We start from the raw sequence: 24,551 nt of genomic DNA on the forward strand, positions 1-24,551 counted from the left end.
GAGCAAAAATAACATGTCAATCAAAGCTTGTATTTAATCAGGCAATGCTATTGCCAGTGACATTGTGGAGATTATCCCACTCAGCGTGTGGTGTTATTAACTGCTCTATTGGATTCTAGATTAGAGATGCAAATACACTGTTTTATTAAATCAAAACTGCATTGATGTGCAGGAAAAACAAGTAAACTACTCCAGAAGTTTGACCTCATTCAGCACTAAAATCCATGGAAGATTTTCCAGCTTCTAGAGGAATGTTATAAAAATCATTTTGGGATATAACATAGACCAAACTTTTCCAAATGAAATGAAGTTTCAAGATGACAGATTTCAAGTTGCCAGCATTAATCATCTGTGCTCTCCTATAGATCATTCTGATCGACAACAGAGCAAAGCTTTCTGAGCTGGCTGACATCAGCCCATGTAAGCACTGGGCGTGCCTTGCTTCCTTAACAAAACCCACCACAAGCTTTTGTGCAAGGCTTCTGTCACACCAAAGTGCTGTGCTCCACCCTAGCAATTGCCTCGCTTTTGCTCTTGAGATAATCGTGTATACAAGACCTTTAAAAATCTAGGTTATTTACTACTCATTATTAATTCATTACTCTATTTTTTATTCTTAAAAGCACAAGGCAGTGATGTAGATGTGCCTAATTAACAGTGCTGACCATCTGCACAGCCAAGTCCCTCACATCTCTAAAAACTGGCTGCTAAATCTAGATTGTATTGGCTAGATAATACAAAAATGTAGGCACCAGAATAAACCGAGTGTCTGAACCAATTGTTAAATAATCACTACAATAAGGAGCTGGTCAGAGAAACCAACATTTGATTGTTTTAGATACTTTATATTTTTATGGAGATTGATGCTGTCTATACTTACTTTAGAGGAGGAGATCAGATGTGTAATGCCTAATTTTTTTTTCATGCTTTTAACCTCCAGCCGATTCTGAGCAGCACTAAGGCTGGATGCCTTTGCAGAGCAATAGGAGGCATGGGGAAGTAGCAGCTGATTTACAAAACAGTAAGTTCCTTTGCAGCTGTAAAACTTTCTGCTGAGAAGAAACTAATGTGCTGACCTATGTATATAACAGCTACAAAATCCTTTGATTGATACTTGAAACACGTCAAGACTAGTTAAGTGTCTTTTTTTCAGTCTTAAACAGCAAAGATGACTGTACAAAGTCCTCACAAGGCAGGCCTATAACACTGCTAAACATATGGTAGACATAAAAATACTGAATGCTTAGCATATCAGTCTAGGGAAATAATCTCATCTGTTACGTAAGAGTACATTCAGAGAACTGTATCTCACAGTTTTTGCCTCCAATCCAAAGCACATGCTGAAACGTGTCTGGAATATCAGATGAGGTCCTGAATGTTTATGGATTATAGAAGATTGATGAATTGTCATAGGAATACTGCCCTTAGCACTCAGAATAAAGTATTTCCTTCAGGGAAATGGATATTTGCAAAGTTCAGAAAAAGGTTTTAAGATCTTTTCTGAGAGAATTCATCAATGCCCAAAGAACAGAAACCATAGGCTTGTGTTTTGCTTCCTATTTCAGTTCAGTCTCTTGAGTCATGGGTGAATATGGTTTGCAGGAATAAAACTGCATAACTGGTGTCTCCGTTATGATTGATGGAGATTTCATGCCGTTATCATGGTGACAAACATTTTAACCAAATTAAGAAGAATGCATTCTTCCTCCCAGTGCAGAACTTGTGCAGTGATGACCTTGCATAGGCTATATGTCCGAGAGCTAAAAGCAAACTCAAAAACAGGTCTTCGCCATCCAGGCAGGTGTTCCCCCAAATTAGTATTACATTAATTTTGTCTCTTTCAGCTTCTTATAGCCTGACAGGAAGTTGGATACACATTCTGCCTTTCAGTACACTTCAGTTTTACACGTCCCCTTTCACTGGTTGCAGTTCAAGAGGTTTGTCTGTTTACCAATGTTCTTTCCTTTCTCCCATGGCAATATACAAATGAGATAAACAGCTACAAAGCCAAACCCTGAGACCTATTACAATCAACTCCTTCATCTAATGAAGATGACCTCAGTAAAAGCTGTCTAAGCATCTAGCAAAATGATATTTTCCAATTTTTCAGTAGCTGAAAAGTTTCTTAAGGGCTGAAAGACACTGGTCTAAAATATGTGATAACAATTCAAACTGTTCACCACCATTTTTATTTCTACCAAGAGAAATACACAAACACATAGAGTATTGAAATGTTCACCAGTATTGGCCTTAATGAAATGTTAAATCCTGTGTTTGCTTTTAATAATCAATGAACAGTTCAAGGCTGAGAGAGAAAATTGCACAGCTAAGCTCATACAGTGAGGACATTTGTTCTAAAATCCATGGTTTCCTATCTTCTAGTGACATTCACTGTTTCCATAGTCCAGTTTTTCACCATTTAAATAAGTTTTGCATAAAGGACTGACTGATGTTTTCTATTTTAATTAAAAAGCGAAATTTGAAAGAAACCAAGAATCCCTACTCTGTACAGGTCTGTTCTACCTAAGATGAGTAATTCATCATTGCCACAAATGCTGCCTATGCAACAATGAAATCATAGTTTCTACTGAGGAAATCATTAGGTTTTAGTTTAATTATACTTTCTTTTCCTCAACTTTTAAAGAGACATACATGTACAGTGACCAGCATTTTACAAGTATTCTCTTAAAGTGAGATTGTCTTTCCAAATTTTAAATAATGTGGCCTTAAGAATGCGGTTTTATTTTAGATACAATGTGGTTATATTTCACCTTTGGATTCATTAGTGCCCTTCTAGGTTAATATTGGTCCAAGGTTTTTCTTATCAGCATGGACAAAATATGATCCAGTCCAGCGACAGAGCGGTGGCATTGTGCACAGCTTTTAATTAAAAGGTAAAATCTGAGATCTACAGGCAAAAACATTCTCCCCCTGCTTTCACATAAACAAGCTCAACGGTTGCGAATGCAATTGTAAGACTCTATTTAGAATATATAATTTGCTATTTATGTAACAAAACATATACCAACCCCAGGCAACTGTTAGATAACTATTCTGTGAAAAAACTCCTCTTCCCAAGCAGTATGAAATTATTAAATAAACAATTATAGCAATAATCAACATAGTTGACTGCTCTGAAAAAAATTCTTCCATCTTTCTTGTGAACTTCCTCCCATCATTCATTCAGCTGCACAGAAAATGGTGGGTGCTCAGGAATCTCTTCCACCCCTTAGTTTCTGTGTTTTTGTAAATCTGTCCCTCTGCGTATATAGAATTATTGAACTGATTTACATCTCAGCAGCTCTAAGCTCCTTTCTAAATACAACTTTTCAACAGCTATAATGAGGCTGATTCTAGATCCAGCAGTATGACTGATTATGACCTTGGATACTTCATAAGGAAGAACAATTATAGTTATTCTCAATACAAGAATACAAGAAGAATAGCACATATGATAGTGCATTGTTTTTGAAAGGAATTTCAACCAGAAACAGGAACATCCTTCACAATGAAAGCTCATAATGCAAGAACAAGATGCACAGTATTTCTGTATACTTCTATACGCGTATTTCATCTCAAGTATTTTCTGAAATGCCGAATATAGTGTTCAGCCATCTTACCACAGAGTTGATAGGAAAAAAGTTACGTCCTAGCTGAAAAAAAAGAAAAACTTGAATCTGTAATCCCCTAGGAAAAAAAAAAAAAAAAGGGGGGGGAGGAGGGAGAAAGAAAGAAAAAAAAAAAGAAAGAATAAAGCCCTAGTCCTTTAGACTAACCATGAACTAGCCTGAGTGTTAACTACAGGCCACTGTTCCTATTTTGGACTGCATTGCATGTCTTGTATTTATTTTTCAACAAACAGCTCTATAGAAATGAATGCTTACGTCACGTATATCTTTATTTTACTGCTGCTAATGTTAACTGGACCGGAGCCATATGGCTGTGTCCCCAGTGCATCAAGTCTGAAGTTGTTTTAGCACAGCTGTTTTGTTAAACTGAGAAATTCAAAGAGACATGAGTCTGGGCTGGGAAATCCTTGGAAGTTTTAGTTAGTGTAAGGTATCATCTTTTTTTGTTGTGCAAGTTCATGGCGGTATTGTTAAAGATGACAGCCTCGTAGCTGAAGATTAAGGACTCTATCCTATTTTAATTGAAGAAAATTTACTGTGAATATTTCAAATTAAATAGAGAAGGGTTCCTAACTTCCATGCTTAAGAAAAAAAATGTTTATAGAGGCTAAAAATTATTTTCAAGATAGAAAATTTAAGTGCAAATACCTCAGGAATACTCATGTTTTTTTGTTTGGTTGTTTTTTTGTTTTGGTTTTAACAATTTCGTGTATATATATCACAGATCACACTATATTCCAGTTTGTTCTCTCAAATTATCTATGCTAATTGATGAAATTTAAAAAAAAAAAAAACCAACACAATAAACAAACAAAAAAAAACAAACTATGATCTGCATAGCACTGTAAACTTAAAAGTCCTGTAAGCTTCTTACCAATTAGTAATCACAAAATGCAAGTTCTTTTGAAGCTAATGAGCTATAAAATCAATGCTTAAATGGATAAATGTGCACGTAGCTTGAATGCACTTACAGTTCTGGGTTGATCTTTCTATGATGAAACAGTGTTCTGTTTAGTAACATCTAGGCACACTATAAGTAGCCGTATGATATTTTACTCTTGTGGCACATTCTTCATAAAGAAAAGCCCGCAGAGATTATACTTACTCTATCGCCTTTAGGACCTGCAGGGCCATGGGGACCAACTGGGCCATCTACACCCTGTGAAAGGAAACCAAGAGGTAAGAGAGAAGTCCTGTTCTCACATGTCTTTAGTTTTAATAGCTGTCTTCTAGCCAAGAACTAACATGGAATCAGCCTGCACCAGTCGAAAATGCAGACTGAATCGTGCTGGGACCTGGGCATACAAGTCCATTTGGCTTTCAAAACGCTACCTTGTAAGCTCTTATGTTAGATGGTAACCCATCTATTTTCTAGTTGGATTTGATTTTATTCATGGAAGTCAGACAAAGAGTTTAAATTTATTGAAAGAAATTTAGCCAGTAGAATATGAAAGTTCAAACAATATTTATTATTAAGCACTGATTTTGTAAATTGAAATGTCCACCTACAAGGTGGATATGCCCGTTGCAGTGATCAATGGCAGATTTACAGAAACCTTCGGATACGTAACTCTATTCTTTTTTCACTTTATCCACTCCTTTGTCATGATAAGAAACAAATAATTTAACATTTATTTTATATATAAGAATGCCTGCGGTGGGACCCCAGCACATCTGCATCCATTTTGCTGATTCCATATTAGCGTAAAACAAATATGTTTTGCTGTGTAAAACAAATCCCTGACCCTACTCAGGAAAATAAGCACCCCAACCAACACAGGCTTTGCAGCAGTTCTCCAACCAAAAATGAAAACCAAACTGGCTTTGTAAGATTCAGAGCTCTTTCTGCAGGTACTCGCATTCTCCTTCCCCCACACATCACCCCAAGAGTCTGATTGAAGCCCCCTCTGATCCGGCACGGAAAATGCCTGTGACGTTTGGCCTTCATTCCTCCGTGCCTTGGGAGAGTGTGGCCGGCTGGAAAGCACACGGACTCGGTAACGAAGAGTGACACAGAAAGACGAGGGACTCACCCGGGGTCCTGGCTTTCCGTCTAAGCCAGATGCTCCCTGTGTGGTTAGGTGGAAGCATGGATGATGGGTATAACACGGATGACAAGAACGTGAGATTAGTAAGTGGTGCTGATGAATAAACATAATTCAAACGTACAGTACAAGTTGTGACAGGGTTCTGGAATGGGTATCACATTACTACAGCATGTTAGTTAAAAAATTACATAAAACATCAAGAGCCTGAATCTGTTCTGACAGTGCAACATCACTGACCTGCCCTTGCCTTCCCATCACGGTACAATTGACCAGAATAAGCGTGAGGCTATACAAATTCTACAAACACCAGATGCTAGGGTGTTTTTGAGCCTTAACACGCAAATATTTACTTTGTAATTTACTTGCTTACTTTCCAATTTGTAAATAATGACAATACTGCATACTCTGCTGCACAAAGAAAAATGTATGTTAACAGTGATAGGAAGTATTTAAGTGCAAGAATAGTGCATTATGCAGCTAACAGAGTCTGGACCCTGACTACAATGGGCTCATTCATTTCCAGGAGCCCGGGAGAGAAGCAGGTTTCCTGTTTTCCCAATGCTCTCCCAGCTCAGAGCTCAGCCTAGGGCTGGCGAGTGGGCAGCAGCCGGCTCGGAGGGCTACTGACTTCAGCATCCTTGGGGACGGGAGGACCTCTGGTGGATTTTATGCGAATAACAGCTGTGAAGGATCTGCTCGGCTATCCCAGCAGTGAGGGCAACAGTGCTGGGACTAAGGGGGCCAAAGCTATTTGGATAGCTGAGGAATAGGGAATAAAGCTGGGCCGGAAAAAAAGAATAATAAAATTAATTAAAAAAAAAAAATGAGAAAAGAAAAAAGAGACATAGTTCACTAATGGTGAAGATGAGCCACTTTTAGAAAAATCAAACATTTTGACTTTGCTCCATAAAGTGACATTTAGGAAAAGTAAGGAAGAGTATGAGAAGGTCTGTATAAGTTGAAAAAGTAAAGGAGCATTTTTCTCCAGGTTAAAACAAGCACTTCTGGAAGAGCCCAAACACTTGTCTTAGCAATTTTTGAGGGATCAGACTTTTCAAATTTTCTTTGGGTCAGATCTCCAAAGTTCCCTCTTTCCATAGCTGGAACTGACAACTTGAAAAATAGTCAGTTTTGTCAGATTCAGTGAGAATTTTCACCTTGTCCAGAGGTCCTGTACATAATTCTTGAAAATCTCCATCAGAGGGGTTTTGGTCTCTTTGGGTCTACTAAATCTCTTCCCTCCATTTTACGACTATCAATGTGATCACATGCTGTAATCATCATGTTTAAAAAATTAGAAATGAGCACTTTCCATTAATTTTTTTTTTTTTTTTTTTTTTTTTTTTTTTTTGTAGAGTGCTTTCGTATACACAAAGTAAGCACAAAATTATTTTCTCTTTTTGTCAACCTAAATTTTAAGAACCATGACATTGCCATGAAAAATAAAATGTTATTTTTTAGGACCTTCAGTTCCAAAAACAAGGCAAAAGGAAGAATCCAGCACCCCTAATGAATTAGGGGTGAAGAAAAACAAATAACTCCCTAAGCCAATTTTTAACTTTGCTCAGTTAGACCTCTCCATTTTTTCTTCTGCAGAAGTACAGATGAATAATAACTAAAGATGTGGGGAAGATGCGAAGATTCCCTATTCAACGCAAACACCATACAACACTTAAATAACAAAATGATTAATGTAATGGGGTTGATGGCATCCTTATGACACTGAACACTTTCAACTGACACGTAACAAGCCTGACAGCACTGGGTGTTACAGGACGTTACTTCAGACAACTGCACAGATTCTGAGTAGAACAAAACAAGACTGATGCTCTGCTCTATAATGGTATGTGTGCTCTTGAGTAAACCAGAGTTGTTCATTGAAAATAGAAAGAGAAGTTTGTGACTTGTACTGAGGTTGAATAGGTTTGGGGTTTTTTACTTACTGGAAGACCAAGGGGCCCTCTGTCACCCTTTTGACCTGGTTCACCTTTCAATCCTTTAAGACCATTTAACCCTGGTTCACCCTAAACGTAAAAGTATAAATGCCAATTTTTTGGTGCTATAATGGGTGTTTAAGTGGGATAGAAGAAGCCAGTCTCAGAAACAGCCGCAAATTCCAGTTTAAAAAAGGACAAAAATTCAACATTCTTGGCCTGCTGGCAATCTACATACAGCTACAGTCTTGTGCAAAGATACCTGGGAGGTATCTGCTGGAGATTTCAAGTCTCTGTGAAAAATATCTGCCAGAAACTTATGAGTAACAGAATCTTTTGATTCTTTTCCTAAGAATTATCACTATTTTTAGGTAATTTGAATTAAGTGTGAGTTTCAGGGTTTTGCGGAATTTCCTCAAATCCCACAGTCCACCCCATACAGATAATTCAAACTGAAAGAAAACTTTCTGAAAAACAAGCCTCAAAACTTAAGGCTTTACAGTGGGATCTCCTGAAAAGTATGTTTTGTAAGGAAGCTATATTATTCCTTGTGGCAAACTGGAATTTGCAGCAAAATCTCTTATAAAGATATTTTAAACCTTTAAGCATATATAATTAAACAGAACAAATTAAAAGCAGCGGTATACGTTATACAACATGAACCTATTTTCGAGGTCTATAGTTTCTGTGTTCATACAGAGAGGTTTAATCAACATAAGAAATGTCACTTGTCTTGTTGTGATTGTTAAATTATGCATAGGCTATTACATTAAACATTAGTAAGAGGATAATGGTGGGCATGTGATTACTAATAAATCATTCTCACATCACAAAAAAATATGCCAGCATGACGGCTGTCCAGTCAAAAAGGGTATTGACCATGCCTGCCTCTTTTGGGAAACAGAAATATGTGCATTTTTCATACAGGCTGCTCCCCATGGACTTGTTCCTTGGCTTCCCTTTGATGTATTATGTTACATTATATCATATACATTTAAAATAAAATTCAGAATAGAATCTAGTCTGCTGCCTTAAGTAACTCCAGACATCTGCTGCCTTTGCACCCTAGGTAGCTGTTTCTTCATTCTTCTTCCATTTGACTCAATGTGACTTTCAGAGCAGTAGCACTGAAAATGCCGAAAGTTTGGAAACAGACATGAGAAATCTCAGAAAAGCCTGGGTGTCAGGCCAAAAACCTGAGGTAAGGCAGGTTTCGTGGAACAGATCTGACTTCAAAAAATGATTTATGACTCCAGCTTCTTGCGCCAAGGTAATACAAATAGTCTCATAACGAGTCAAGCCTGTGAAGATTTTCTGTCTCACACCTTAAAAAAGAACACACTAAAAACTAAACAAAAAAACCCTCCTCTTCTTATTTTTTGGGGGAATGTGCATGTGATTAGGGAGCCATAATGATTAAAATGATCATGTTTGATAGCAACACTAGCTCTAATGAATGCTTATAGAGTCCTCACAATATATCTTCATGTACTATGATGTATAAAACATTCAAATATTATTGAAAACCTGCCCAATCAGGGATTCAAGGTTGGAAAACGAGAAGATACACATATGAGATTGTGGCAGGAAACTTGTGTAATGCGTGAAGGAACTGGTCAGAAAAGTACATGGCATGAAAGAAAGTTTTCATACTGGAAGAAGAAGGACAGGCAAGAGATCATAAAGGAAGAAGGGTTTATCTGACTTCATTTCCTGACTGAACATCTCACTTCTCCATTCAAAAGTAACTCCAGTTGCAATTGGAATGGTAACTTGCCCACAAACGGGAAACTAAATACTTTAGTGCCGCACCACAGCTACCCATAAGAGAATCAGATTTCAGCCAATGTTCAGAAGAAATACTAACAAGAAGAAATCACAGAAAATTTAAAATCTTTTAAGCTATCTGTCAGTATTAAACTCTGCTTTAAGGTTTAAGAATATCAGAAACATTTATTTAATGAGACATCAGACAAAACATTGCTGCATGCATTAAAGAACAAAGCACAGCACTTCACAGCCATCAAGAGCACGTCTATTCAAGACAGCCATTAATTTACCTTTGGGCCAGGCAGACCATGAGGTCCCTGAAAATAAAGATACCGTGTTCAATTACAAAAACACACCACAAGTTTTTAAGAGTTTACTTCTCTATATGGGTGCAAATTGCATCTGTATTTTTGTCCTTGCAAATGAAATGCAGCTGCCAATAAAGCCACTGTAAACACCTGATTTAGAGAATAAACCAGACCACTAGCATGTTTACACCAGCATAGGCAGGTGCAATTTGTTTCTCCATTTCATAAGAACTTTAAGACATGTAGAAAAGGTCCTAAATTAGGTCCCTCTTTAATGGTCATATACTCTCAATGCACTTCTTAAGTAGGCATTCTAATGCCTACTTAAGCGTTTAAACCCTTCCCAGCCCCTCTCTTCCTCCCAGACTTACCATGGGGCCTGGAGGACCATGTGGCCCTGGTGGTCCAGGTGGTCCTATGATCTACAGATAAACAACGATATTAAATCACGCACAGTAAAGAACTCCCCCACAAATACCAAAACTCAGACTGATCCTTCTTCCATTGGCAAGCACTTAGAAACACAGCAATGCAACAGTGCATGATAGCATATCTAGAAAGGGTTTTAGGAATGGGAATTATTTTGATTTGAAAGACAGGGTACCTGAAGTGTAGAACGGCCTGTGCCATATGGCAAGACGCCTGTCTCCTGATTCTTGCTCCTAGGCTTTAAAATAAACTTCAGAACACCATGGGGAAAAACCATCTCCAAATCAGTATTGAGCAGACATACCTGAACTTTTTATATTTTATGATATGTGCTCCTTAGCTGTCTCTATACTACATAATCTACGGGAGCGGAAGCGGATGATGTGTGAGTTTATTCCTCTCAGATAATGATGAACGGAAAAAAGTTACTAAACAATTGAGGCTAGGGTTTGGCACATTTTCAAGACTGCCCTTTGTCTCTCCTTTTATTCCATTTAGCCCACTTGTTCCAAGAATTCCCTGAAGTCATTAAAAGAGGTAATCAGGTTGCTCAGCATTTAGTGCATGCATATTTTGTGCTGTTTTTCTGTATTCCTAACAAACCCATGGCAGAGAATTTCATGATGACGCTTATAGTTCAGTATCACCTCTCTCCCTGGGTTTAACCCCAAAGGGCTGTTATCATAACCTGCAAGGTGGAAGGAGGGATGCTAAAACAGGTCTCCAGTCTGATGCTCAGCCCCTCTGCTCCACAGACTGCTTGCAATAATAGTTACGACAAAAGAAGCTTTCAAAGGTAAGACAGAGTGTCACTGATAGTTCTACTGTCAGTGAAGTCTCCTGAAAATGGAAGGCCTTCTTTTGAGAGAAATCAAGCAGAACAAGGTGAATGAGTTAGCGATTTAATTTGTAACAGATTATTTTTCATTTCAGAGAAGGAGACTCAGACACTGAGGAGATTCAGGGTTCCCAGTGTATTTTGATGACGGAGGGTAACCTCTTTCATTCCTCAGAGCTATGTTTCCAAATACTCAGTGCATGTCACCATAGACAAGGTAGTTAACTTACTGTGCTCTGCTAATGTTACTCATTCATATCACAAAGGTATTGTTTTAATTTGTTTGTTGTTTGTTTTAAATGCCTTTACAATGCTTTGAAAATCAAGACAGCTGGTCCTGGAAAATTTACATATGTGAATAAAGTTACTCACAAGTGGACAAGCACAGAACAACACATTTTAACAGGTGTATTAATTCCATTAAAATTATCCAGAGAATTATGCAGGAAGTGTGCAGAAAATTAGGCACAGATATCTGCAAGATCAGAACTTCCCCCTCTAACAATTTGATCCTGTGGACAGTGATATCAAGAAAGTTTTTATCTTGGGTTGCATGTCACATTCCTCCTGACATCACTGAAGCCAGTCTAGTCTAGTTCTCACTGGACTTTCTTAGGTCCACAGAATACAAGGTGTTGAGATAGATTTGGTTTTGTTTTTAGTAGTTATATCTCTTTTTCTTATCTTGCAAAGCATTTATATTTGATTACAGAACCACGAGGCATTCACTGAACTGAGCAGGACTATTGTTTATGATGAGGGAATAGAACTGAAAAGAACCAAATCTTTCTTAAACCCTATTTAGTTCTATGACCAGAAGTCCTTTTATTTTGAAAAGAGCAGGGACTCTACATAACAAACAAAAATATTCTGAAATTTCAAGCACGGGAACCGTCAAGAATATCAGGAAAGATCAGCCTTGAATATGAAAAGTTATTCAGATTTAAAGGCTAGAGAACCATTTCTGGACTATTATGTCCACTGCAACAAATACACTGAGACTTACTGAAGGGCCTTGGGCACCAGGCAAACCAGCATCTCCTTTTTCACCTTTCATACCATTGGCTCCCTACAAAACCATTTAAAAAAACAGCATTTATAAACAGTTTTAATCTTATTAGTAACCCATATAGAAATGATAATTTGTTTAATAAAATCTTAATTTTATGGAAATAATACTACAATACATGTATAGTTGTGTTTTTCTTGTTGTTGTTTCCAATTTTGGTGTCTCCAGTAATAACTGTTAACAAATGTAAAGGTATGCTTTTATAATAGCAGCTATCAGTTGTGGCAAGGTATTTTTGAGAAGTCCTTCAGTTGCACTCAATTCATGATATATTGTACTAATGATGGATATGTTTTTGGAACTGTTTTTATTTTTAATGAGAAATTTCTTTTGTATATATGTACATAGAGGAATAATACAGCTTATGAATATTTATGTATTTTCTCTCTCTCCTCAATTTAAAATTCCTGACAATTCATCTGAAATTCATCCTGACAAGTGTTCAAAACAGCTCCTTTCTCCTGAACTTTACCAAATCTACATTTGTCCAAGTTGTCTTATATATTACAACTATTAAAAGAGAGATGCAAATCTGATCAGCATGCCAACTAATTTCTGTCTTTCCAGAGCAGTATTTTTTTGACCATAAATAGAAAGAATTTCTGAAAATGTTACACCTCCTCCTAGGATAGTTGCAAAACAATCTCAGAATTTTCCTTCCCTGTGCCTTCTCTCCTAATTTGCAATTTATCAGCACTGTTTTAAGTTGATGATAGTGGAAGAGATTCAAAATAGAAATATTTTAGCCAAAATTATTATTATTTTTTTTTTCACTCACTGGCAAGCCAGGAAGTCCAATTCCTCCCTTTTCTCCAGGCATTCCAGGTTCACCCATATCTCCTTTTGATCCTTTAAGACCCTAAAATACATATTTATTCAGCACGTTATTTGTAAAAACAGATACATTGATAGAATACTAGTTTTGATCCTAACAAGCGGGATAAATCATTTTGTGAGTTGGACTTTGTTATTAATATGTAGCAACACAACCATTAGGCGACCACAGGTTATGCAGCAACATGATAATGATCATAAGATTATGTAATCTAAGCTACAATTTGGGATCAAAGAAATAATCCCCTGAAATATGCCATAGTTGCTGACATGAACCACTCTAGGTAGTTTACCTGCTCCCCATCAACTCCTGGAACTCCTGGGGATCCTGGTTCACCCTGCAAAAGGCAAAATGGAATTGAAATATTATTCCCTGATTGTCCAAGACATTAATTGAAACAACAGTGTTAAATTAACTAAATTAATCAATAATGTCTGACAGTCATTAGATAGTCAATAATAGTCATAATTAACAACAACAAAACCAGAGAACACCATATATGCAATACCTGTATATGGCATTGAATAAATAGCCCTGCTGATTAGGCCCGTACATAAACTTGGGAGTTGTATAAAGATCAGAAAAATACACAAGAAAAAAAGAAAAAAGAAGAAACCCCAGGAGGCTGCTGAAGAAAACTCAACACAGTGGGAACTTTGTCAGTTACTGAAATAAATATGGAATCACGGTCCTTGATATATGTAAGGCTGGAAGATACTTAATGTGGTCTTTCCCTGCTCATATAAATCACCCAGGGAAGGAGTTCACATTCACAACATTGCCCTTTGCACTGGTCCCTGAATAGCGTCCTCCAAGGAAGTAACTTATATTGATGGGGATAGATTATAATATTGGAAACAAACTCCTGTAAGTTTGAATTCTGCTTTATGTCATTAATTTTGAATGGGAATGATCATCCAGATGAAGGAAGACAGCATATGCCCTAGTTCAACTCCTCCGTTTTTTACAGCACACTCTGGGCTGCAGAAATGCTTTGTGCTGTGTACAGCCTGATGTAGAAATCCATTCCTGCACACTTAACTGTGTATTCCATTACCAGTTGTCCTGTAGAAGAAAGGACCTGGTTTCTTATGATTTCTCAGAACAATTAACATGTATAATGTGATGTAATTCTACCTGATACCATGGGTAAAGCATAAAATTCAAATGAATATTATTGTTGTTGAAGAAACATTTGTCTGCTATTGGAAGAGCTTAGCGCCACTGACAGAAGAAATGATAAATTCAGAATTTAAGAAATAGGAGAATTATCCAATCTAATGTAAAATCAATATAAGGGTTGCACTGTTTGCAACACTTGTGTGGTGTTGTTTTTCTTTTTCTTTTTCTTTTTTTTTTTTAAGTGTAGGCAAATTTATTAAATTTTATAGAACAGTGCAGCATATGGTAGTCATTGTCTCTGTGTGGGCTGCTCACTAACAGTTCTGGTACTACGCACAGCCTCAGCCAGGTGGGGTTAGCAGGCTTGGATTTGCAGCCAGGCTCCTGCCCACATGTGCATGTTTTAATTTTTACTGAGATTAGAAAATATTGTGTTTATTTGGGTGGGCACCCCTGTAATATAAAAGCTGCATTTACCTGCGCTCGTAGTGTGGCCAAGCAGCTCCTTGCACACACCATTTTGCCTGCCTAACTCCCTCCCACCCAGGCAGAAGCAACGTGCAGGAGAGACTGGCTGGTTGTGTGGCTATTTTTTGCAAATACACAGGGTACTCTGCAGCAAAAGTCCTGCGGATCAGCCTTAGTGCAGATCCAGAGGAAAGATGCTTCTGCCCTGTTTCAGTACTAATTAATTTTGCTGATTCTCAGCTGAGCATCTGTGTGTGGCAACAAATCAAAGCACCTGCTCTGGAAGGCTACATTTCAATTTGCCAGGGTGCAAAGTCTGAAGCCTGCCGTATTCTAAAAAATTACAGGTAAGTGTACTATACTGGAAAGCTCCGGGTACATGTGTGCACAAATCAGTGAGAGAAACAGAAAATACCTCCACTCTTAAAATACAGGGGGTAAAATAAGGAAGATCACCTTTGGACCTTGCAGCCCTTGGGGTCCCGGTGGTCCTGGTGGGCCCTAAAAAGAAACACGTAAGCTTGTTAACTTATAAATAAATTGCTGAAAGGCTTGGCATGTAAACGCAGGCTGAACGTTAATATAGGTACCTTAACAACATGGGTTAGATCACACAGGGGAACCAAGACTTGCTATGAACAAGTTGTTAATCTATGGCAACTCTCAACAGGGGGGGTACTACTTAAAACTATTAAAATAACAGTGTAGTTCATATTTTATAATAAAGTCCTGCTGCCCCCACTGATGAAATGGCAAAGCTCCTCTTAGTGGCAGGGAGATCAAAATTCACTTCAGCCACATTTAACAACATTCACGCCCTAATACAATACAATCCAAAGTCAGGAGAAATCTTCTACTGATTGCAAAGAGGATTCTGTTAAAATATGCTAAGTGTTTTGGTGGATTCTCAGTGCTTCAGGAAATTGCTATACAGTAAGCTGCAACCATTTCTTTAATTTTTGTCTAAGGCCGTGGATACAATATCAGGATGACCCGGATGATGCACAGTGGATTTTTTTTTTTTTTTGTTTGTTTGTTTGTTTGTTTTTTCGGGGGGTATTTTTCTTAAGAAATAAAAAATAAAAAAAAATCCCCTCCATTAACACAGAGTATTTGTACAGATGGGAAAATAAGACTAACAGATATCTCACAAAGAAAAGCTTGAAACAGAAAGAAGGAAATTATTTGCTTATACCAAGTTTGGAGCTTTAAGGGAAGGCTGAACCTGAAATATTATAAGCATCTCTTGGTGTCAGGATTTTCAGAAGTTGCTTCTGGCCTAGTGTGGCTAAACCTCCCATAGAAAACTGCCTGGGGTAATAGCACTGGAACTGGAATCCTCTGCAGATTTAGGGTACAGGTACTGAAAAAATTATATTTATTTCTGAGTTCCAATAACATGGGACGAGAGAATTCCCCATATTTGGGCTTTGTACTTAGCTTGACTTACAGTTTCCTGAGATGGATATTTTTCATAAAATAATTTGCATCTGGTCTGAAAGCTCCCACAAAAAGTTTGTTCCCAATCCAATCTAAAAGATCTTTATTTCTACCCTGAAAATAAGGTGGATAAGAGAAAATCATTTGGCACTCAAATCCTACTTCTTGTTTTTGCTGGACCCCTATGCAGACACACAGAGATGAGAACATACACCAAGAAGTCCAAAGCAGTTAATCTGCCTAGATGTGTATCTACAGGAATAGTGTGCTCTTTATTTTCCTGGTCTCTCACATTAACTGAAGTTTTGCCATTAATTCATCAGGAGCAGAACTGGGTCCATTGTTGAAGGGCTTTCAACAATGTACTCTCTGACAGGGGAACACTGAGAAAATAAATTCATGTCATGATGAGCTGGGTCAACATCCAATGAAGACATGTCCTGAACTGGCAGAATTATGAACATGCTATGACATAAAGGAGACGTTCTACAACACATTAAGTCATGCAATAGGAATTACCGTGACAGTGAGGGTGGCAATCCTCTGTTGGTAAAATGTATTAACAAGAGACACCGTTACCAGAGTTGAACAAGTATATAAATAGTTCTGCCTATTACAATTATTATCTCTACAAAACCTATGCTGCATCTCAGGAGACATCATGTCTCCAGAAAATAAGAGTAAAGCCATGTTACTTTTAACTCTCAGTGCTGTACTAATTGTTTGGACTCTATGGGAAACAGGATTTTACATACATGAAGATTGTAGATTTCTGCAAAATTCAGGAGATCAAATAAGTGATGACTAAACAGTAAAATCATACAAAGAGTCTTCCAAAAGATTTTTAAACACTAAGAAAAAAAAATCTGTTAACAGATGGCCTTAATAAAATATATTTTGCATTTCAATATATTTATGGAAATATATGAAGAAATTTAAAAACAGTGAAAAATTCAGTTTATGTACATATGAAAACCTAAAATAAACATTGCAACTAATGTTAGCATGTTCACACAGACATTTTCATCAGCACACTCAGATTTTAATATCTAAAGTGTCTGATCCTGCAGTTCCTACAAAGGCTAAACTCTTGCAGATACTGCCTTTTGCCTTAGGAAATTCTGAAGAATAGCCCCAAAGAGCAATTTCAATTGAGACACATTTTGTAACTGGTCCTCCAAGTGAAAGCCACATGCACTCAGCAGGGGTCTTGTTCAAACTACGAAGATAATTTTAAGATCATGATTTTCAGTGCTGATGGACTCAGATGTCTTATTCTGCACTGACACAGGAAATTGAGCAGGAGGCACAAGGCAGAGTAACTAAATTGTTCTGAAGCTCTTAGGCTGCTTGATGATTTATTGCTAAACTCTAAAAAAATGTAGACAGCCCAGATCTTGCAATCTCTTGTGAACTTCTTAAATCAGCAGGACAAATTCTGCGCAAGGTCAGAGTTCACTGCTGAGCACTGTAAGTGCTCATTACCTTCTATGGGAGAAGCTGCAAATCTCAGAGCCCTTAAGAATTTGGCACCAGGAGACTTAGGAATGGGTGCTTGCCATTTGAAAGGACTGAGGTGGATTTGGCAAGCACATTGTCAACTGATCCTCTATAATCTTACTTACACTATCCTTGCACAGACATCGCCATCAATATCAATTATTTGTTGCCCTGGATCAGAAGGTGATGACATTTGAAATGATTTACAACAGGATAAGGGCCTCCTAATCTGTTTCAACCACTGCAATAGGCTTTAGTCCCTTATTAAGACTTCTTTATGTGCTGCAGCCTTTCTGAGATGCTCTTACACAGCACTGGAGAGTAACATTGATTCCAGTGTGAATATATAAAGACAGAACACAGGAGATACGGGGGCTAACATCTCTGGTAAATCTACCTGGTAGTATGCAACATTAATTTCAAACTACTTCAGGAATCTAACTCAGAGAATGGTTTAAAAGACTGAGAGTTGTGTGTTTGAATTCCCTGAAGAGTAAACCAAATGAGATGGGTATAATGCAGAGCCTCAGAACATGCCTGTGTTGACTTCCCCATAGACTCCACTCACAATGAAAGCGTGGGCTTATCCTCAACAACATACAGGTTTTTAGACTTTACTAAAGGCAGTGAGATTTTTTTATTTTCAAAAGAGTCTTGAAAACCAAATGACTGGCCAGACATCTATTCACTCCCACCAAGTAAATGCAAGAAAAAAAAGAGTTCAGAGGATTTAGTGAGAAAATGATCAGATGCACAATGAGCCAAATTCTGTCTTCAATTGCACATAAGCAAACCCATTCATTTTGGTGGAGTTATACTGCAAAGAATTTGCATCTGACTATACCACAATGTAAATCACCTTGACTGCAATGACATATGTCACCTTGACACTTTGCTTTTATGCAAACACTCATTCACTCTCTTTGTAACCCCACTTTAATCCTCCACACTTTTGTGCACACCAGTCAAAACAGGTTTTCTAGAAATGCACAAATGGCAAGACTGGTGCTTAGTCTATTTAACATACTCAAGTTGCTGATTGAATCCACAGCTTGCTAATGGAGCCATGTGACATGCTTTCCAAATCTCAAATATTCTGCTGTTTGCATTTTATAGGAAGAGGAGAAGGTAAAAGAGAAAAAAAGAAATGTCAATATTACACTACTTGAACTGAAAAGCAGATGCTTCTGTTGAACCTATGTATGTGGTTTATAGCATGATTTCAGCACTAAGCACCACATCCAGCAATGAATCAGCTTTATCCTCATTAGATGATGTCAATACACTCTATGGGAAATGCAACTAATTCACTCAGCTAAATTGTATCAAGGAAACAGTTTGTCTTACACCAAACAGCAACTCCAGTTTCCAAATATAGAAAGAGATCCCTAATTAATAAACTCAGCAAATCTTTGGGGAAGAAATTGTTCTCGTTGCTTACACAGAAAAGAAATACATTGATGTCAAACTGCTTTTTGCCAGATCAGTCTAAGCCATTCTGGCATTGTTAGGTTTACATACCTGAAGAGCTTCATGAATATTGCCATTATAATCAATTATCTCTGTTGCACCTTGATCACCCTTCTGTCCAGGTGGCCCCTGTAATATATTTTCCATAATATTTTTTGAGACACCTGCCAAAGACTACTCAACACACTTAACTGCTGATGCATGCTTTAGCTTGATTATTCTGCACTGAAATTTTGCTGTATTTACAACATATTACTACAAACCACAAAAGTTAGCATTAAACTAAAGATTATTTTTAAAGAAAAACAATTAAAAAAAATAAACATACAGGTCACTAAATGAATTGTGCTGCCGTGGGAAAGTAAGTAAATGAAACCCCTATGGTTAAACGCTGAAGCAGTTCCAACACACCAGTTTTGTATTGGCTGTGAACTATGTCAGAACATCTGGCATGTAACACCCTGCCCATGAACTGTGAACAGCGCACTGCTTCAAACAGTAGTAAGGACTGTAACTCATATTAAAGGCCAGTTAGCAACACACCTCCCACCAGAATCAGGTGGCCAATTTCACCAGATTAACTGGGGTTGCTGCTACAATTTCAGTTCGTGGTTTAGACTGAATTTAAGAGCACAAAGAGCTGAAACGAGAAGTAGACTTACCCGTGGACCTGGAAATCCTGTGTCACCTCTGTCACCGGTATCACCCTATGTAAAAGGGATATTTGAGAACAGATATGATGTCTGACAGTATATTAGGTAGTTATTCCCTTCTAAATATGTTTCTCTTTAATTTTCAAGTTTAAATGCCTCTAATTATTGATAGAATGTTAATCTTAATTACTACAGAAATTCCTTAAAAATCTGTGTAAGTAACAAGCTGGACAACAATGTACTTGGTTCTGTGGGAGTTGTTACTGTGTGCTGTAGTGGTATGGATTAAGAAATACCAAAGGCTCAATAAAAGACAGATACCAATTACATAATTAATGTAACTTCTCTATCTTTATTGCACTATTATCAAAGCTTTAATAAAAAAAGCTAGAGAAATAAAATCACTATCTGAAGTCTGAAAGTACCCAGCAACTTCTTCAAAGGTATGTTTCAAACTTGTGTTTCTGTGATCATGACTCCACTAAGTTTCTGAACTTCCCTGGTCCAAGTCTGCCTCCCCTACAAACACGTTACCGTCAGCATTAGAGTCCCTTTACTCCCTCACTGTGACAGGTGTAAGATCTTTACCATCTTGGACGCAGCTTTTTCCTCCTGCCTGTTAGTAATATGTTTCAAATGATGTAGAGGATTTAAAATATGCTTGCATTCATAACCCAGCATCCATTGACTACGATTTATTTCACTTCACAGACACTTTTATAAGTAGGTTCTTAAATTTGTATATTACTCAAAATGAATTTGGCTAAATAGTGCATTCTTGTTCCTGTTACAATGTATAAAACACTGGTATGAAGTTAGGGAAGAATGATTAATTCACCAGTGGCAATAAACAAAATCAGAAAACAAAACTTTCATGGGGTAATGAAAGAAAAAGTGGAGGAGGAGGCTGGTGGCAGGACATAAACAAGTTTGTGCCATCTGCCTTTCCTTTCATTGTTGCCTTCACAATATCTAGTAAATGAGTCATTGGTGTTGCTCAAAAATGAAGTTCTCAACTACTAGGTTGATTTCTCTGGTCCAAATTTTCAGGACAGTTAGGCCTTTTTGATAAAATGAAAATTAGAAGAGATATCTATTTCTGGAGCATTTGGGAAGTGCCCAGGAACTGAAGGCCAGTGATTTACTCTTCTGCTTTCACTCTGAAGTGTTAATCCCCTCATCAGCTCCTTCAATTTACCAAGATTTCTTTTTGGTGGGACACTTACTTAATCATATCCTTAAGCACTGTGAATGGGCTGTTATTCAAGGGCTTTTCAAGTACTGCAACCAGTATCCTACCAGCCTACAATATTGTCTTATCATATTTATTCTGACATTAGACTCAAGAACCACCTAAATAAATCTGTTTTCATTTTGCTTTGCCTTCACAATATAACACAGAAGATTCTCCAGTGAGCACAGAATTTGCATAGCATATGAAATATTATAGAGACATATTTTCTCTCTACATACGTGTGAATCCACTGTATATAGAGATAAGCGGATGGATGGATAAATAGATAGACATAAAATAGAAATAATAATAATAGTAATAAAAACACCTTTGATTAAATAGTTAAAACAGTAATGTAACCCACAAAACTTGCCTTTGTAGCACTTACTGGCCGGCCTACTTCAGCCTAAAGTCCTTGGAATATCAGTCATTCTTAACCCACCAAAGTTTGGATCCACAAAATTATTGCAAAAACCAATTGAGTCTCCACAGACATAGAAGTTGGCACATGGGTGAACTATCCCACATGAGTTATACAGAGAGAAACCAAGTGGCATTGGGAAAAGCAGAACAGAGTGAAATAGATATAATAACAAGAAGAACTAGAATCAGTGTTTGAAATACAGAGGATTCAATTCTACTACCTAAAATTGAAAGTCAGAAGGTTTTATTTATAAAGAACACTGCAGAATCTGCTACATTTTCTTTTAAAGAGATAAATTAAGTTCCTGTGAAACATTATAAACTATCATAAATATCATTGTGTTAATCACTACAGGTAAGACAGTTTTGTTACTACTGACCTTTGACCCTTTGGGGCCCCTAGATCCAGGTTCACCTGTTTTCCCCTGTTCGAGGGAAGATGGGAAATGGACAGGAGAAAAATGATAGAGGAATGGGAGTGCAGAGAAAAAGAAATTAGTAATGACTTAGTATGGAACAGCGAAACCACCCCATTTCATATGATCAGGATCATGAGCCTCTAAAGGCACCAAATTTCACAGCACCCAGAGTAATATATTATTTAACACCAGCATGCAGAGGCCACAGATTCCATCCTTCCATATGAAAAGTAGTACTGGCATTAGTAGATATCATTAACACCATTTTGCAGGAGTGACCTATGTCATTCCATAGCTTCTGAAAAATGATAACCGAATAGTAGAGAAGGTACTTAATTATCCTGAAATAAGTACATTAAAATAAAGTATTATCACTATTTCTTTTCGCAGCAGTTCAGATGAATACAAATTGGCTGGCCAAGAAGCACAGAATCTGCCTTAGTGTGCTCAAGGTGTATTAGGACAGGAAAACTGATGGTATTGGCTCAGTGGAAAATAGTAAGAAAACCCTAAAAAGTAGTTAGAAAGATCTCTTTCTTACAGAACTAGAAAACAGCATGCAAAATGGATTTTCTCTGCAATTAATAGCTACAATGGTCAAAGAGTTCAAACTTTGATGCTGAAAGTTAGGGACTTGAAGGGTGGGACTTTTGCTGATAATAACTTGGCCAACTCCATGACAATGTACATTGGTAGTGTCATTACTTTGTAGACCAAACAAGAGTCCATTTAAACTGCACTTCCACAGCTGTGAACACAAAATTGCCACTGCATTCTGGACTAGTGCATTTGACATTATTTTTATTTAAAAGCTCATTCACCAATTTTTCATTCTGTTTTTTGGTATAAAAAGGTGAGTTTGTAGGTGTAAACCTAACAAAATATTTCCAATATAAAATCAGACTGACCTTTAGTCCAGGAAGTCCAGGTTCACCCCGCTCACCTTTCCCAGGTGGGCCTGCCTCTCCTCTGTCACCCTGTGGAAACAGATACACATACATCAGAAAATAATGAGCAGTTTTCACACAGAACGAAGTCAGTATGGTCAAAGAAACCAAACCATCAGAAGAAAACATTTTTGAGCTCATCTACAACTTCCAATGAGTTTGGGAACTCTCCACTGGGTAAATACGCTAATCTCAAATGTAAAAGAACAGCGCTTTTCTGAATTCCCAAACTATCATACCTAACATAGGTTATTTTTAGGACTCACAGTGTTCTAACTTTGCCACACAGTGGCTTAAAAAACCTGCAAGAAGTATGAAAAAATATCCCTTTTTAATGTACCAGTACTTTCAAGTCCGATTTGTGCTATCAAAGTTCTAATATCTGCATGCACATTTAAGCCTTTTTCCTAAAAAGGGTTATGAAAATACAGTTTCTTCATACAGGCATATTCTACCTCTTGAATAAATGAATTCTGGGATGCTAATATTAAAAAAGGCAACTGATGAACTTAAATTATGAATGGTTGTAGAACACGCTTTTGCATTGTTTGAGGGCATCACTACAAAGATGTGTATTTCATAGCACAGGTCCATGAACTATGACTTTCCACATTTCCAGGCACTGTAGTAGCATATTTTAAACTGAACTTTAGATTTCCTGTCCATTTACAAAAATGGATTCTAAGTACTTTATTCATTTTTGGATTTTCACACCATTAGCACAATCTCAGCCTCTAATACAAGCCAACAAAGTCGAATTTGACTCTGGCTCTAAGGGCTTTGTACCAGAGCACTGACCAACTACCCTTACCTTTGTTCCTGGCAGCCCTGGCAACCCAGGTTCTCCTTGTGGACCAATGAAACCCGGTTCACCCTTTAAAAGCACAGCATGAGAGGTATGTTAGATTATTTATTTAGCAGTGCACAGTTACAGTAACACAATTTTCTTTTGGATAGTATTTTCCCTGTATTGCTTACAGCTCTCCTGCTGTGATGCAATAGTTATACAGACATACTTTTCAATATGGGCAACTTTCATCAGCATAAATTCTTATAGCAAGCCATCATACGGCATATGAAACACAAATGAAGCAGAAGTGTCACACATTGTTTTTTTATGAGGTTAAGGACAGTTCATTTCAGTCATGTTTTATGAGGTAGAGAATGGTTGGGCAGACAGGGTGATGGGATGACAAAGTAATGACAAACAGAGAGGCCAGATGGTACTGTTGCAATGCGTTTTCAAAGGAGGTTGTTAGCTGCATTATCCCCCCCAAAAAAGCAGATGAAAGTATGATGCATCACCATGGCATTCTCCCTCCTTATTCTGACAGCAAAGTACTTCACAGTTCTCCACATCCAGACAAATTCTCTGGCTGAGAACAGGTGGGAAAGAGCCACAGCTCCTTATTCCCTCTCTATCCTGCCCCCTTCCTGCCCATTAATTTTTACGTACATAACAGACAAATAGCAGCAGTCAAACTGAGTTGCAGCACATGCAGCATTAAGCAGGGGAGTCAATTATTTTTTTGTTTTGTTTTGTTTTAAGCTATCTCCATGGCTGAAGAGGAACAGTGGAAGATTAATAAGCCATATGTTTCCATTCACAAACTCTCCTGTACAAGGTTTCCTGCGATCTAATTTTGTCACATAAATTTAAATCAAGGAAAAGATTTACCCATGAACTATTGTAAATTAAAAAAAAAAAAAAGTAAAACAGTAGTATAACTAAATTAATAAAGATTTATTTACAAGGATTTTAACATTATACCTGAATTTAATGACTACAAAATACCCATCAAATGCCTCTTTAGATAGCTAAAAAGACGGATGTGTCATAATCCTGTATTGATATAATTACTGACAACATATGGAGACAGTAAATATAAGCAGTTGGATAACATTTGTCTTCACCTCTTCGCCTGCATAGAAATACAGATACACTGCAGTGAGTGAGCAGGTTAGCAAGTGTTCTTGCATGTTCGTATGCGCTCTTATCAGCATCCATCATTAAC

General features: G+C 37.4%; 1 protein-coding gene across 14 annotated transcripts in view; it reads right to left on the bottom strand.

Moving 5' to 3' along the window:
* Positions 1-24,551, bottom strand: part of COL25A1 (collagen type XXV alpha 1 chain) — a 304,146-nt gene that overhangs the window by 16,058 nt on the left and 263,537 nt on the right. For 9 of the 14 annotated variants that reach the window (XM_068681940.1, XM_068681947.1, XM_068681946.1 and 6 more), the window contains 15 exons: positions 23,348-23,410; positions 22,498-22,566; positions 21,551-21,595; positions 19,523-19,567; positions 18,912-18,989; positions 16,410-16,433; positions 14,907-14,951; positions 13,153-13,197; positions 12,804-12,884; positions 11,963-12,025; positions 10,061-10,111; positions 9,672-9,698; positions 7,621-7,701; positions 5,663-5,698; positions 4,735-4,788 (listed from right to left, as the gene is read on the bottom strand). In XM_068681940.1, the coding sequence (XP_068538041.1) occupies positions 4,735-4,788; positions 5,663-5,698; positions 7,621-7,701; positions 9,672-9,698; positions 10,061-10,111; positions 11,963-12,025; positions 12,804-12,884; positions 13,153-13,197; positions 14,907-14,951; positions 16,410-16,433; positions 18,912-18,989; positions 19,523-19,567; positions 21,551-21,595; positions 22,498-22,566; positions 23,348-23,410 (807 nt within the window). The remainder of the gene's footprint in view (positions 1-4,734; positions 4,789-5,662; positions 5,699-7,620; positions 7,702-9,671; positions 9,699-10,060; positions 10,112-11,962; positions 12,026-12,803; positions 12,885-13,152; positions 13,198-14,906; positions 14,952-16,409; positions 16,434-18,911; positions 18,990-19,522; positions 19,568-21,550; positions 21,596-22,497; positions 22,567-23,347; positions 23,411-24,551) is intronic. The other 5 variants (XM_068681952.1, XM_068681951.1, XM_068681949.1 and 2 more) reach the window with 3 other exon arrangements.

The sequence above is a fragment of the Anas acuta genome, chromosome 4, assembly GCF_963932015.1.
Source record: "Anas acuta chromosome 4, bAnaAcu1.1, whole genome shotgun sequence".
Lineage (NCBI taxonomy): Eukaryota > Metazoa > Chordata > Aves > Anseriformes > Anatidae > Anas > Anas acuta.